Below are 15,194 nucleotides of genomic sequence, written 5' to 3'. Positions count from 1 at the left end.
TGATATAAAATTTAAACTGGGAGAATATTTTTTTAATAACAGTTGGAACTACAACTATTACAATAATGTTCATATAATTTGCATTAGAAAAATACATCACAAATATGGAATCTAATATACTAAATCTAGAAATGCGTAAGCTGTTGTACCTTTACCCTATTTGCAGTGTAATGTATAAATGTGCATACTGGTGTACTGGGCCTGATTCATAAAATAACTAGGTATGGTTTAGCTACATGGATCAATTCACACAGTAGGAACTGATTGCTGATTTAAGTCTTTTTCAAACCATATAGGAAGCAAAGAGGAATGGACAGCACAAGCAAAACTTTGCTTGGACTTACAGAAGTTGGTGCAAATATCAATAAATCGTGGTTTAGTATGACATGTTAATATTATATGCATATGAATTTCTCATTCATTTTGCAATAAGATATGTCTTCCACATAATTCAGTTAATATCTCATTTGCTATAAGGATCATGATTCTCTTAAAACAAAAAGTAATGGCAATTTTTTCTTTCCACATTACTAATTGAAACCAGGTGCAGTCTTTATTATTCATCCTTGAAAAGTTATGATGATAGGCTCTCTTTTCATAATCAAGGAACAGAAGTCTTTTCATAATTATACATCATTCAGAAGCTACTATACAGAATCTAAGATAAAAGATTGCAGTGTACAAGGGTCTTTGGGGCCAGTTTTTTCTTTTCATATTAGTCACCAATTTCTCCAGAGCTTCAGTGATTACTACCTACCATCACAAAACTTTTGTGTACAGCTAACATAGCAAAATATATCATATGTAAGCTCTTGTTTGAGATGTAAATGAAAGTTAATTGATTTCTTGGTCTATTTTTTTTTAGAATTGAAGCATTAGTAATTAACCTTTACTCTCCTCCTTCCTGAATCCAGTGTGCAAATGAACTAGGCTAAATGACGGTAAAGATCTAGATTTAAAAAAAAAGATAAATGAAGCTAGCACCATGGAACCTTTTGGTGTCCCTGGCTCTTACAATTCACACATAATTATTTTTAAGCACTATATATCCAGGAAGCTTTCAGTTCCATGTTTGCAATAGAAAAATTACAGGTTACTTAAAACTTTTCTTTCCACTGCAACTTCTTTTTTCCTGGAGCACTCTGAATAACTGAAGGCTACAGTGAGTGAGGTGACAGTGCAAAGTCACTTGGGCTATATCACACATGTAGGTTCAAACTAGGTTCCAGGCTTTCTCTAGTTTTACATGGTTTTGGAGGAACTTTGCATTTAAGTCATTATATCTATTTCAAAATATACTGAAATTTCAACTAAAATTCAACATACCTGGTTGGTTATATTGATCTTCATAAGCGTCCAGCCAGTAGAACTTGAAAATCTGTTGCCCATCTTCCCCCTTTATCAGTGGGAACTGACTGGAATCCACTTGAATTTCTGAAGATACGTACGCATCTTCGTGTTCATCAATTCTGTCCCAACAGGATTTATTGTGGAGGGAAGAACATCTGGAGCCCATGTCAAACAAGAAATGATATATTTGACGTGACTACTAATTCAAAAGAGTCCTCTTTCTCCAACTGTAAGAATTCTGAAGAAAGATTTGATAATTTTAAAAGTTCAATATAAGTCAGCTATGTATCTTGAGGAATTATACAGCTTTATGAGACCTTTATTAGCCTTGACAGCTACAACAAATATGCACCTGTTTCCACAATATTTACTTACAGCATTTGTTTCTCTTCCAATTTCATCTCTTCCTTGAGGAATGTGACCTCATCTGACACAATTCCCATTCCTGGCATAGATTCATTGAAGTCCCCATCATCAAAAATAATTCCATCTTGTTCATCTGCTGTTAACAACATGTAGACACTTACACAGACTTACATTTAATTTGTAAACAGTATTATATTTAATATCATTTACTTATCAAATGTTTTAGCCTACTCTTCAACCTTTCAGGCAGAGAGAAGCACAAAAAAATATGGCACTAAAAATAAATAAATAAATAAAATTATCAGAATAAAAATACAGATACTTTGGCATTTTGCAGTGTGAATTCATGGTGCCTGAATATACAAATGCATGATACAGTAAGTAAATATCCAGTGTTAAATCACAATGAAACTAAATAAATATCCAGTCTTGGAAATGAATATAAAAGCTACTACCCAGCAACCAGCCTTCTGAACAGTCATGTCTTTGACAGACATCTAAAGGAGTAAGAGGTAAGAACGTGAGAAACTTATTTTAGGATAGCATTTCACAGAGAGTCACTCTCTTCCTAATGATTACCCACTATATTTCTTTTGCCCTTGGGATCTGGACTAAGGGTTTTAGATGCTGAACAGAACAAATAGATAGTAAGCATTAGACTGGTTTTGAAGGGCAGCTCCATGTAGAGCGTATTGGGAAGTAACCAAGGTGTGAGTGACCATATCAGGAGAAAGGCACTAAGATAGCCAAGGGTCCTTTGTACTTGAGAAGATCAGCTAACTCCATTTAGGAAATCAATGCACATACATATGCAGCCCATCACAATTTTCTGCCATAGAGTGGATTCATATTCACAAGTGTTAAGTATGCAAGTTCAAAACTGGAGGCATAGTAAGCCTCATTACAATCTGGTCTAGGAAAAAATGATATGGAAGAAAAATCCCTTAGATCCCAATATATCTGCCTTGTGGTCCTGCTCTCAGCCCCTGGAGATCCAGATGGTCCCAACTTCGTTAGCCTTCCAGAAGGCCTTAAAGACCTGGCTGCTTCCCCAAGCCTTGGGCCAGGATATGACGTGAGCTGGTTTGTATGATTTTCATGATTTGGGCAGTTTCCTGACTACATGTATTGTATTGATTATTATCATTATTTTATTTATCTGTGTTACTTTAATATGTTAAATTGTTGTTAGCTGCTCAAAGTCACATGTGGGATGGTGCTATATAAGTCTTTTAAACAACAAAGAATCAGGTCTTCAGAGATTTAAACAGCCACAAGTTGAGCCTGGAAAATACTCCTCAATGGCAAAAGAGTACAATTACCAGGTAGATTTAACAATGCTAGCATTTTTATGCAAAATGCAAAATTCCAGAGGTTAGCCAGAAGAGATAAGGAATTATTTTTTAACAAGCAATGCGCAGAAGTGGAAGAAGACAATAGAATAGGAAGGACAAGAGATCTCTTCCAGAAAATTAGAAACATCGGAGGCAAATTCCAGGCAAAAATGGGTATGATCAAAAACAAAGATGGCAAGGACCTAACAGAAGAAGAAGAGATCAAGAAAAGGTGGCAAGAATATACGGAAGACCTGTATAGGAAGGATAGCAATATCGGGGATAGCTTTGACGGTGTGGTCAGTGAGCTAGAGCCAGACATCCTGAAGAGTGAGGTTGAATGGGCCTTAAGAAGCATTGCTAATAACAAGGCAGCAGGAGACGATGGCATCCCAGCTGAACTGTTCAAAATCTTGCAAGATGGTGCTGTCAAGGTAATGCATGCTATATGCCAGCAAATTTGGAAAACACAAGAATGGCCATCAGACTGGAAAAAATCAACTTATATCCCCATACCAAAAAAGGGAAACACTAAAGAATGTTCAAACTATCGAACAGTGGCACTCATTTCACATGCCGGTAAGGTAATGCTCAAGATCCTGCAAGGTAGACTTCAGCAATTCATGAAGTGAGAATTGCCAGATGTACAAGCTGGGTTTAGAAAAGGCAGAGGAACTAGGGACCAAATTGCCAATATCCGCTGGATAATGGAAAAAGCCAGGGAGTTTCAGAAAAACATCTATTTCTGTTTTATTGACTATTCTAAAGCCTTTGACTGTGTGGACCATAACAAATTGTGGCAAGTTCTTAGTGGTATGGGGATACCAAGTCATCTTGTATGCCTCCTGAAGAATCTGTATAACGACCAAGTAGCAACAGTAAGAACAGACCACGGAACAACAGACTGGTTTAAGATTGGGAAAGGAGTATGGCAGAGCTGTATACTCTCACCCTACCTATTCAACTTGTACGCAGAACACATCATGCGACATGCTGGGCTTGAGGAATCCAAGGCTGGAGTTAAAATCCCTGGAGGAAATATTAACAATCTCAGATATGCAGATGATACCACTTTGATGGCTGAAAGCGAAGAGGAACTGAGGAGCCTTATGATGAAGGTGAAAGAAGAAAGTGCAAAAGCTGGCTTGCAGCTAAACCTGAAAAAAACCAAGATTATGGCAACCAGCTTGATTGAGAACTGGCAAATAGAGGGAGAAAACGTAGAGGTAGTGAAAGGCTTTGTATTTCTAGGTGCAAAGATTACTACAGATGCTGACCGCAGTCAGGAAATCAGAAGATGTTTAATCCTTGGGAGAAGAGCAATGACAAATCTCAATAAAATAGTTAAGAGCAGAGACATCACACTGAGAGCAAAGGTCCGCATAGTTAAAGCAATGGTATTCCCAGTAGTAACATATGGCTGCGAGAGCTGGACCATAAGGAAGGCTGAGAGAAGGAAGATCGATGCTTTGGAACTGTGGTGTTGGAGGAAAATTCTGAGAGTCCCTTGGACTGCACGAAGATCAAACCAGTCCATACTCCAGGAAATAAAGCCAGACTGCTCACTTGAGGGAATGATATTAAAGGCAAAACTGAAATACTTTGGCCACATAATGAGAAGACAGGACACCCTGGAGAAGATGCTGATGCTAGGGAGAGTGGAGGGCAAACCAAGGGCAAGGTGGATGGATGATATTCTAGAGGTGACAGACTCGTCCCTGGGGGAGCTGGGGGTGTTGACGACCGACAGGAAGCTCTGGCCTGGGCTGGTCCATGAAGTCACGAAGAGTCGGAAACGACTGAATGAATAAACAACAACAAAGATTACCAAGAGTATTATAAATACCTTTAACAGATTCTTCTTGTTTTATTTTTACCAGTTCTCCATTTTCCACAGATTGTATTCCATTTTCACGATTAATACTCTCTTCTATGACTGCCTCTGATCTAGCTAAATAGACTGAATGTTCGGACTTTAATGAAGGGATTTCTTCTTTTCCAGGAGTAATGGTTTTTCTCACTATAGCAGTTACCTATATGCACAAATAATTTCAATTAAAAATGGACATTAATTTAATTTATTTTATTCAATTTAGGCATTGCCCAACTCCAGACAATTCTGGGCAGATCACAATGTAACAATAATAAAATACAATATGGATGTTACTAAGAGTGCATACATTCGTAATCCTTTTTATTTCGTTTAGGTTTTTTAGGTCTTCACAACAGTTTCCACTTAAAAGAGAAAAAAAATGCAAAATAGAGTGTTTCCCTTGAAGACCGAACATTTGAAAGTTATGCCAACATTACATCCGGTGGGTGTCATGGCCGACTGAACAGCTGTGTCTGCGAACTCTGCGGACCGAACTGACAGCGATGGTTCTTTTTTGGGCTCGGGCAGGCTTTTTCCTGAAGCCCAAGAGTGATTTCACAGACAAAGAAATTGCTCGGAATATCCCATCTGTCCTCTGGAACAGCAACTTGTAGCCCGAGAACCGCAAACAGCGTTTGCGCCTATTGGGTAAGAGTTGCTGGGAGGCCAGGACATCATCATTTCCAAACCATGCTGTAGCCTTAAGGGACACTAGGTCAAGCGACCCCATTTCTAAATCACCCAATTTATATATATTTTTTAAGTTATGTACCCCAAGAGAGATTTTCTACAGGTGCTTGTCATTATTTCTGGGATTAATTTAAAAAAAATTTTTTTTAAGCTTTGGCTTGTTTTCCCATTTTGATATTGAGGAGGATTGAGGATAAATAATAGTCTCCCTGCTGGTATTTTTGTATTGAATTTGAAGGATTTAACATTTTCCTACACGTTGAATCTGCCATTTTGCATCTTCAGTTTTCTGTTTACTTTCCCTGGAGCTGCTTCTTAGCATACTTTCCCTTATGTCAACAACTTTCGGAGATCTTCTATTAACTCCTATGTTTGCTAGTTAAGTATCTAGGGGGAGCCATAATCTACTGCCTGAAGCATGGATTTCATGCAGTTTCAAGGAGACTTTCTCAGAGTTCTGTGGTAAGCTTCCCTCTGAGTTTAAGCAGATCTTTTATGATACCTGTCAAGCTATTCTGCAAAGATATTCGGGACACTGCAGAAAATATTAGCTTTAAAATATTTCATCTGGCTGAGGTTGTGGAAAAAGTTGGTTCTAGTGAAGATGGAGATGTTTCTACCGACAGAGAAATTGAAGCTCTTGTTGTGCCAGATGACCAGAACTTGGTGCTGAAGGAGTTAAAAGAACAGACTGAATTGCAAATCACAAATGCAGTTGGTTTTTTTGGTGGAATGTTATGGGAAAGAAGAGGCTCTGTTCTGTGGGAGGTTTTTTACTGAGAAGTCTGAGTTTCCAAGGGAGGCAGTTGGGCTGTTTGATTGCTGTATAAAAAATGCCTCGTGTGTAATATGGAGATATGTAAATGCTTTGGTTTATTTTGAGGTGGGGTAGAGAATTAAGAATGCTTATTTGGATTGATATTAAGGCTTGTATGATTTCATTTTTCTTTAAGGATTTGGATTAAGATTTATTGGATTGCTTTTAAGGTTTGTTTGATTTTTAAGATGTATAATAATATACATAATACTATTTATTTATACTAAATATAATAATAATTCCTTGGTTTTAGGTCTAATAGGTTAGGAGTGTTAAAGTATTATTAATTATAAAAGTAAACATTTTAAATGTTTTTATAATTTGATTTCTATTATAGTGGACAGAAATATATAGAATAGTGGTAGGAAGGAAACAAATAAATGTTTTTGGGGGGAAGTTGATTTGGAGGTTTATATATATATATTCTTTTTTTCTTTCAATATAAGGGGAAGGAGCGATTGTGTTTAGTATTTTTTATAATGTGCTAATAGAATAATTTATAGAAATAATGTGATCTTGGTCTGATATAGAGTAAGGGATTGATTATGGAATTTGCTGTATATTCTTGTTGTTGAAAGTCGGAAGTCACCTCTTTATGTAATCTTCAAAATTCTTTTTTCTTGTGTTTCACACTTTTTAGTTTTTCTTCTTTTCTTTTTTTTGTAGTTTTGTTTTTTTGTAGTTTTTATCTTTGCTTCAAACTTAATACAATTCTTATTAAAAGAAAGTTATGCCAACATTAAGAACAAAAAAAACCCCCAGTATTTCAAGCAAAAATCTTAGATCACCTGTTCTGTTTTCACAACGGCTAGGAATGAGCAAGGCTTTTCAAATGATATGATTTCCTATATACTTTTCACAAGTATATAAGTTGAAATAGTGTAGGAGAAATATGGTGCTGATTACAACCAATGAAATAAAGCAAAACATCCCCTCCCCTAATTACCTTGCCAAGGATATGAGAAAACATTAAACTTTATCAGGTATAAAACATTCAGAGGGCCAAGGAATGTTAATTAATCCAGGAGAAGATATTAAGAGGCAAGCATAGACTCTAGGAACCAACGACAGTTTAAGCTAGCCCCTTAACAGTAACCTTCTAGAAAGCAACAATGTTCATAGAATACCCTCTTTGTTCTTCCAGTGAACCACTGTATCTATAGTTCATCCCCATTATCTCACAGGATCCACCTCACATTTGACCTCACCAATACATAAGATGCTACTACAGGGTTTCTCAACCAGGGTTCTATGGAACCCTAGGGTTCTGCAAGAGGTCACTAGGGGTTCCCTGGGAGTTTAAGATTTATTTAAAGAATTATTTCAAATTCTGGCAACTTCACATTAAAGAGGTAAGGTTCATTCTTTAGTTTAAGAACACTGTTAATGCATATACTGTATACAGGCCTACACATGAAATGAATATAATAATTTTGTAACCTCTGGCCTGTATTTGAGCCTGAATGTGCAGGGGTTCCCCAAGGCCTGAAAAATATTCCTCCGGGGTCAAAAGGTTGAGAAAGGCTGTGCTACTATATTGAAACATGTTCAACTGATTATTTTGTTGTATTGGATCAGAAGTATATTCTAATTCGTATCACTCTATATAGAGGGGTTGCATCCCTACCCCTCTAAGTTTTGCATTTTGGCTAACTCTGGTACTGCAATACTGTAAACAATCTGTGCTTCAACAGAAATGTGCACTGGTCTCTGGTTTAAAACGAACTCTTAGGGAAATTAGTGAAAGAAATGTCTCCTACAATAGCAAGCCTATTTAAGCTGATTCAGAGGACAAAATAAAATAGTATTGGCACACAGAGACACAATTTTTCCTATCTGATGACTATATAAACTACGCTAACGTTATTTTTCACTTGTTAGAACAGCAAACAAAATTAAAACATCAACAACATAAAGACACTTCAAAATCTAGGAAGCTAAAAAGCAACATTTCCCATTTAAGAGCATTACCTTGGAATCTTCAGACTGCACAGAAAAAGGATTTAATGATGTTCCAAGAATTCTCCTTTTTTTAAGCACTGGAACTGGTGGTACTATACGAACAGGCTACAGAGGACACAGATGTTGACACCACTTTAACACAGCTTCTAAACTACAGAAATTCCCAGCTCTCCTACACTGACAGTACTCTCAGAAATGTCACCTTCTCTCCTTCCCCCCACCCCCTGCCTGTGCACAAAGCATCCAGAGACAGAACTGGATGCAAAGTAATAAATAAGTGCAATCTTCTGCTAGAACCACCCTTTTATGAACTTAAACTCCCCTTTTACAGTTTGCAGCAGGCAAATTCAGTTTCTACTAGGCGTTTTCCTACATTTGGATAAATATAAACCATATATGAAGATATTTGACTTACAATTAAATTAGGATTTTAGCAACTCATTTATCAGATTTATATATTTATATTTCAAAGGATCTGAAGAAAAACAAGTGCAGTTGCAAAACAATATGACTTCTCTCTTTATAACCTCTACCCTACAAATACACACAACATAGTTTCCTACCTCAGCATTCAGATCTTGCAAAATGTCTCCTAGCAAATCATCTTTAGATAGATCAATGGCTTTCTGTAAAAGAAAATATCTGTTTTCCATAAACTTTAGAAGCTTTTCCAAACCAGTTCAAGTTAAGCAATGATATACTTGACTTTAACTTCAGAAAACCAAAATAAACAGCAGAAACGTGAAAGCACAATATACAATTTAAAAATATATTTTTAGGCAAATTGAAACTTACATCAACATTTTTCTTGCCTGTATTAGACATGAACATAGACTTAATAGTGTTTGGTTTTGATACCAGAGTCTTCTTCATGGTTTTTTTATCATTTGTAGAAGCTGTAGCTTTTCTTCCTGATAATAATAACAATTAAAAACATCAAAATCTATTCATCAGGCACCAATAATTAAACAAAGATCTAAAGCGAAGCTTGAGTGCAATTAAACCATAGTGTAGTGTTGCAAATAAGGACTGAGGATCCTACTGCCTTATACTCAGTTGGTTATTATTAAGCACTTATACAGCACACCACTGTACAAACACTGAACAACAACAAAATCTGTGCCCTCTAATTAACAGTGAACAAAAGGTAAAGGGAATGGGAATGGAAGAGGAAAGATCTGCCATTATATTCTTCCTGACCGGCAGAGCAGCAAAGTGCTCTTCTAAGGATTCATTGTTCCCAGGCCAAATCATGAGAAAGGAAGTCCAACACCTCACAAATTACTCCCCCCCCCCAAAAAAAAGCTTGGTAGATGATGTGAAAGAGACTGTGGATGAGGCCAAAAATGCATACAAGAGAATAACTGCTACAAAAAAATAATCAGAGAACAATACTGTATTGATGGGCACAAAGAGGAAAAGGAGTTGCAAAGTATGTAATCAATTCAAAGCAATTTTGAAGGAAATAAACAAGATTGTTTTGGAAGGAGGTGAAGAAAGCTAAACAATTTATGCTGCCAGAGTGAATAGAAATAAAAAGTAATGAAATTATATGGGATGAAACCAAAAGACAGGAATGTTGGAAAGAGTGTTCTAGACATTTTTACGGGAATGACAGCATTATGTTGAGAACAGGATTGAAACAGGTATTACATTATTGTGCAAGAAAACATTGATGTAAAAGAAGTCATGAAAGCTTTGAGAATGCTGCAGAATAGTATGGCTGCATATCTAGATGAAGTTAGAGAAATATTAAAATATGGATGTCATTTGCTTGTGGAGTGGCTGCATGTCATAAATCTGGGTGCTGCATACAGTGAGACCACTATATGATGGAACTAAAGAATGAGTGAAAATAAGTTAAATGCTTAGTGTATGGTTCAACACTGAGTATGGAGTAAGACAAGGATATGTAATGTCTCTTGTTTAATATATTCATGGACAAACGTGTAAGGAGCACTTGTGGTAACATTAGAAGAATGTTCGTTAGGGACATAAATGTACCTTTTGTAGAAGATAAAACTATGTTGTCAGGCCCAGCCCAAGAACTTCAGAGAATCAATCTAGCCAAACTTCAGTTCTTTATTTGCTCACACTGTATAGGCAGAATCTTGCCAGACTAAAGCTACTCTACCTAACCTAAGGGGAAATAACCTGGGAAGGCTCTAGAGCGGGGCTAGCCTGAATCTCTTAGTCCCACGTCCCATCCCTGGACTGTGTTTTCTCTTATCTTGTCCTCCTCCTTGGAATATGCTCCCTCCTTCCTGAGAACCAGCAGCATTACTGAAATCCACCATAGTTCTTTGCTGAATATGCAAATAATTTTCAGAAATACTAGATTATATGATGCAAAAAAAGAATATGGATCTGAAGAATTATTTATGAGACTGTTCTATTGCCTTGGTCTTGATCAATCACAGTGATCAATAGCAAAAATCAAGGCAGATGTTTTTCACAGGGAAAATGGACTGAAGAATTGCAAGTTATATATAAAAAACTTATATAAGTGGATAAATTATATGGAAATGAGGCCTGAGTATATCAGCAGAAATGTAAAAGCAAACTGAATGCAGTGGAAATGGGGTACATAAGAAATGTGTATGGTAAAAAAAAAAAAAAGAAGAGATTAACTTGTGCTTTAATTTGGCTTTCTATTTCTTACTCTTTCTGCACCTCAAAAGGGAACAACACAATGTATATATGTACAGGTGGTCCTTGCTTAATGACCATTCATTTAATGATGGTTCAGAGCTTTGACAGGGCTAAAAAAACTTACTTACCACCCATCCTCAACGTTACGACCATCGCACCACCCCCACAGTCACGTGATTGCGATTTGGGCACTTGGCAACTGGCTCACATTTATGACCGGATGCAGTGTCCTGCAGTCACACGATCACAATTTGTAACCTTTCTAGCTGGCTTCCGACAAGCCAAATCAATAGGAAACCATTGATTCGCTTAACAACCACGTGATTCGCTTAGTGGCCATGTGATTTGCTTAATGACCGTGGTAAAAATGGTCATAAAATCCTGTCACGTGATGCCTCATTTAACGACTGCACTGCTTAGCGAGTGGAATTCTGGTCACAATTGCAGTCTTTAAGCGAGGACTACCTGTATGTACTAAATCACCAACCAGTGCAGTTCTCTCACCAGCAAAATGAGCAACAGCCTTGCAACTTCAGTTTTGCACTAACCACAGATTTCCAATGATGCATAAGACCAGTCCTACAGAACACTTATTGCTGTAATTGAGATTACCAAATGCATATTTTATGATTATTATCATATTATCCTCGCTCTCCTTGATCTCTCAGTGGCTTTCGATACCATCGACCATGGTATCCTTTTGGGGCGGCTCTGGGAGTTGTGGGTGGGCAGTGTAGTCTTACGCTGGTTCATCTCCTTTCTCCAGGGCCAATCCCAGTCGGTGTTGATAGGGGAGAAGAGATCGGCCCCGCGGCCCCTTCTTTGTGGGGTGCCACAGGGATCAGTACTCTCCCCTCTCCCTTTTAACATCTACATGAAACCGCTGGGTGAGATCATTCGTCACCATGGGATGAGGTATCATCAGTATGCTGATGATACTCAGTTGTATATCTCCATCCCGGGTGAAGTAAGTGATGCCGTGACCACCCTCTCCGAGTGTCTGGGGGCTGTGGGGGCCTGGATGGGGAGCAACAGGCTTCAACTGAACCCTGATAAGACCGAGTGGCTGTGGGTTAATGGTTCTTCTGTATCCGGGACATTAACATCTCTGGTTCTGGATGGGGTTGCACTGCCTCAGACAGACCTGGTGCATAATTTGGGGGTCCTCCTGGACTCACGGCTCCTGCTCAAAGAGCGGGTGGCAGCCGTGGCCAGGAGAGCCTTTGTGCAGCTACGTGCTGTGCACCAATTACGCCCCTTCCTGGACCGGGAGGCCCTTCAAACAGTCACTCGTGCCCTTGTTATGCAATGCGCTCTACATGGGGCTACCCTTGAAAAGTATCCGGAAGCCTCAGCTGGTCCAGAATGCAGCTGCGTGAGCTGTTTTTGGTGCCCCCAGAAGGGCACATGTAGCACCCCTGCTGTGCGAGCTGCATTGGGTACCAGTTTGCTTCCAGGTAAAATTCAAGGTGTTGGTTATTACCTTTAAAGCCCTACATGGCATGGGGCCAGGTTACCTGAGGGACGGCCTCTTCCCCAGTACATCAACTGTCCCACCCGATTGTGCAGAGGGCATGCTGCGGACCCCGTCTGTAAGAGAATTCCATCTGGTGGGGTCCAGGAAGCGGGCCTTCTCTGCAGTAGCTACCGCCCTGTGGAACATGCTGCCCCCGGAGGTGAGATTGGCCCCATCGCTCCTGGCCTTTCGGAAGAGTCTGAAGACCTGGTTCTGCCGCCTCGCTTGGGGTGGAAAGGGGAATAGATCTACGTGGGGATGGTTGCTATAGACCACTCCTCCCGCACTTGGACTCTTTTAGATTCTTTCGCCACTTGGACTTTTTATCTTTACCTTTATTTATATTATTTATTATTGTATTTTTACACTGTGTATTTTATGGTTGTTGTTTTTAATCGATTGTTGTAAACCGCCCACAGGCCTATGATGAGACAATAAGACAAATAAATAAATACATACATACATACATACATACATACATACATACTGCCTAGGAACAGATACAATCATAGATGGTAAATGGCATTTGTTATCACCAATCATCTAGGTACCTGGTAACAAGATGGTTTTATCAGTACCTTAAAGGATTTACTTGAGTTTAGGGTTTTTAGTGGTTTGTTTGTTGACTTTGACTCACTTTTTGACTCCTGGCGACTGCCTGGACAAGTCCCTGCAGTTTTCTTGGTACAGTTTTTCCGAAGTGGTTTGCCATTGCCTGCTTCCCAGGGCTGAGAAAGCGTGACTGGCCCAAGGTCACCCAGCTGGATTCATGCCTAAGGCAGGACTAGAACTCGTGGTCTCCTAGCTTCTAGCCTGATGCCTTAACTGCTACACCAACCTGGCTCTCACCTGTTTATTTACAAGCAATATAATCACATCCTAAACACGCAAGGAGTCTGTTTCCTAAGCATGGGCACTACTCACTGACAGGGCTCCATCTTGCCATAGTTCAGGGCCACTCTAATAGTTCAGGGTCTCTCAGGGCAGGGAAAGTTGCACTCTTCTGCCCTCTGTCAAGCCCACCACTTAGGCCTAGAAGATGCACAACCTCTCCCAATTCAGATGTAATAGTGATATGAAGGTGAAAAGAATTAGATTAACAATGACACCATCCATCACATTTCAACTTACTTATCTCAGCAATTTTGTGTAGATAATAGTGTTGAAGATAAAACAATACTTCATAATGACCAGCTAATCTTTCCAGGGAAATAAAAAATAGACATTCAGTGCTTCCTGTTGCAATCAATCTTGCAGGTAGGATTAAAACAATGCCCTCCAGTTCCAGCTTAGAGGTGCAATCAGTCAGAAATCAAAAAGTACAGAGAAAACAAGCAAGAATACAGAAATACATAATTCCTCTTCAGGGCACCCTAGGCCAATGTGTTACCAAAGCACTTCTGAACCCAAACAGAAACAGGCCTAGAAAACTGGTTTCCTTCAAGGGCTACAGGTAGTCCTTGCTTACTGATACTGGGACCAGAAACTCAGTTGTTAAGCAACACAGTAGTAAGTCAAAAAACCATGTGACCATGCCACTTAACAATGGCAGTTTCAGTGAGAGCCTTACGTGCCCATGACTTGTGACTTTCTGCCAGCTCCCCCACTGACTCTGCTTGTATGAAGCCAACAAGGAAGGTTGCAAATCGCAATTGTGCGACCATGGGATGCTGCACTGGACATAAGTACGAGGACCAGTCATAACTACCACTCATTCAGTGCCATCATAAGTTCAAATGGTTGCTGAATGTGTGGTCATTAACAAGGACCACCTGTATATTTTAAGTTGGATTATTTTAAAAATCTATAGTTGACAATTAGCAGTTTGTCCAGGTTTAATTGGCAAAAAAAAAAAGTTTTAGATACATTGTCATAGCTGCACCATAACAGAAGGATATGAGTCTGAACCAGGTCAATGTCAAATAAATTGTCTTGAATGTTACTAAACTGGAAAAGCTCAACCATTCTATTTATCAAAACTAGGACAATATATTTCCAGGCATACAAGGGGAGCCACTGCTGTCATGACCAACAGCAGAAAAAAAAATCACTTCATGCTTTTTAAACAAATACTAGCATTAGGCATATGTTATATATTCCTTTCAAGATATATTGGAGAAAGTTGCTGAAAAAAATGTACTCACGTTTCTTGTCAGAATTAAGAGCATCATCTTCTAAGTCTTCATCAAAAATCTCCCTGCCATCTTCTACATAACCAACCCCATCTACAGAAAAAAAATGTCACCCTTTACAACCAAGTTGCCATATTTATATTTTGCATTAAAAATTGTACTTAGGCAAGAAAATTAATCCGGGTTCACTTGATTTTTCCATCATTTTGTAACATGGATATTTAAATCAGGAATAACAAGACTGTAGCTTTCCAAATGCTGCTGAACTACAATTGCTATCTTCCATAACCACTGGGCAGACGGGCTGGGATAGTGGTTGGACAGTTGGAACAATTCTACAGAGATCCATGTTCCAATTCCTTAGGTAACCTTGGACTAATCACTATCCCCAGCCTATCTCACAGGCTAGTTCTAAAGGTAAATTAAAAAGGAAATACTACTTTCTATTATAAGATGCTAAACTCCTACAGAAAACATAAAATATAAATGCAGCAGCAACCAA

At 38.6% G+C, this 15,194-nt stretch overlaps 2 protein-coding genes across 2 annotated transcripts in view; both read right to left on the bottom strand.

The window, feature by feature from the left end:
* Window positions 1-15,194, bottom strand: part of PDK3 (pyruvate dehydrogenase kinase 3) — a 674,093-nt gene that overhangs the window by 551,133 nt on the left and 107,766 nt on the right. The window lies entirely within an intron of this gene.
* The window catches only part of POLA1 (DNA polymerase alpha 1, catalytic subunit), a 251,317-nt gene that overhangs the window by 231,086 nt on the left and 5,037 nt on the right, over window positions 1-15,194 (bottom strand). Inside the window, exons 5-11 of the mRNA XM_063304690.1 lie at window positions 14,705-14,785; window positions 9,188-9,303; window positions 8,956-9,018; window positions 8,402-8,497; window positions 4,897-5,083; window positions 1,726-1,852; window positions 1,327-1,505 (exon numbers count right to left, since the gene is read on the bottom strand). Of these exons, the coding sequence (XP_063160760.1) occupies window positions 1,327-1,505; window positions 1,726-1,852; window positions 4,897-5,083; window positions 8,402-8,497; window positions 8,956-9,018; window positions 9,188-9,303; window positions 14,705-14,785 (849 nt within the window). The remainder of the gene's footprint in view (window positions 1-1,326; window positions 1,506-1,725; window positions 1,853-4,896; window positions 5,084-8,401; window positions 8,498-8,955; window positions 9,019-9,187; window positions 9,304-14,704; window positions 14,786-15,194) is intronic.

Source organism: Candoia aspera, chromosome 5 (genome assembly GCF_035149785.1).
Source record: "Candoia aspera isolate rCanAsp1 chromosome 5, rCanAsp1.hap2, whole genome shotgun sequence".
Classification (NCBI taxonomy): Eukaryota; Metazoa; Chordata; class Lepidosauria; order Squamata; family Boidae; genus Candoia; species Candoia aspera.
The sequence above is the reverse complement of the archived record's forward strand: the minus strand, read 5'-3'. Positions and strand labels throughout refer to the sequence as shown.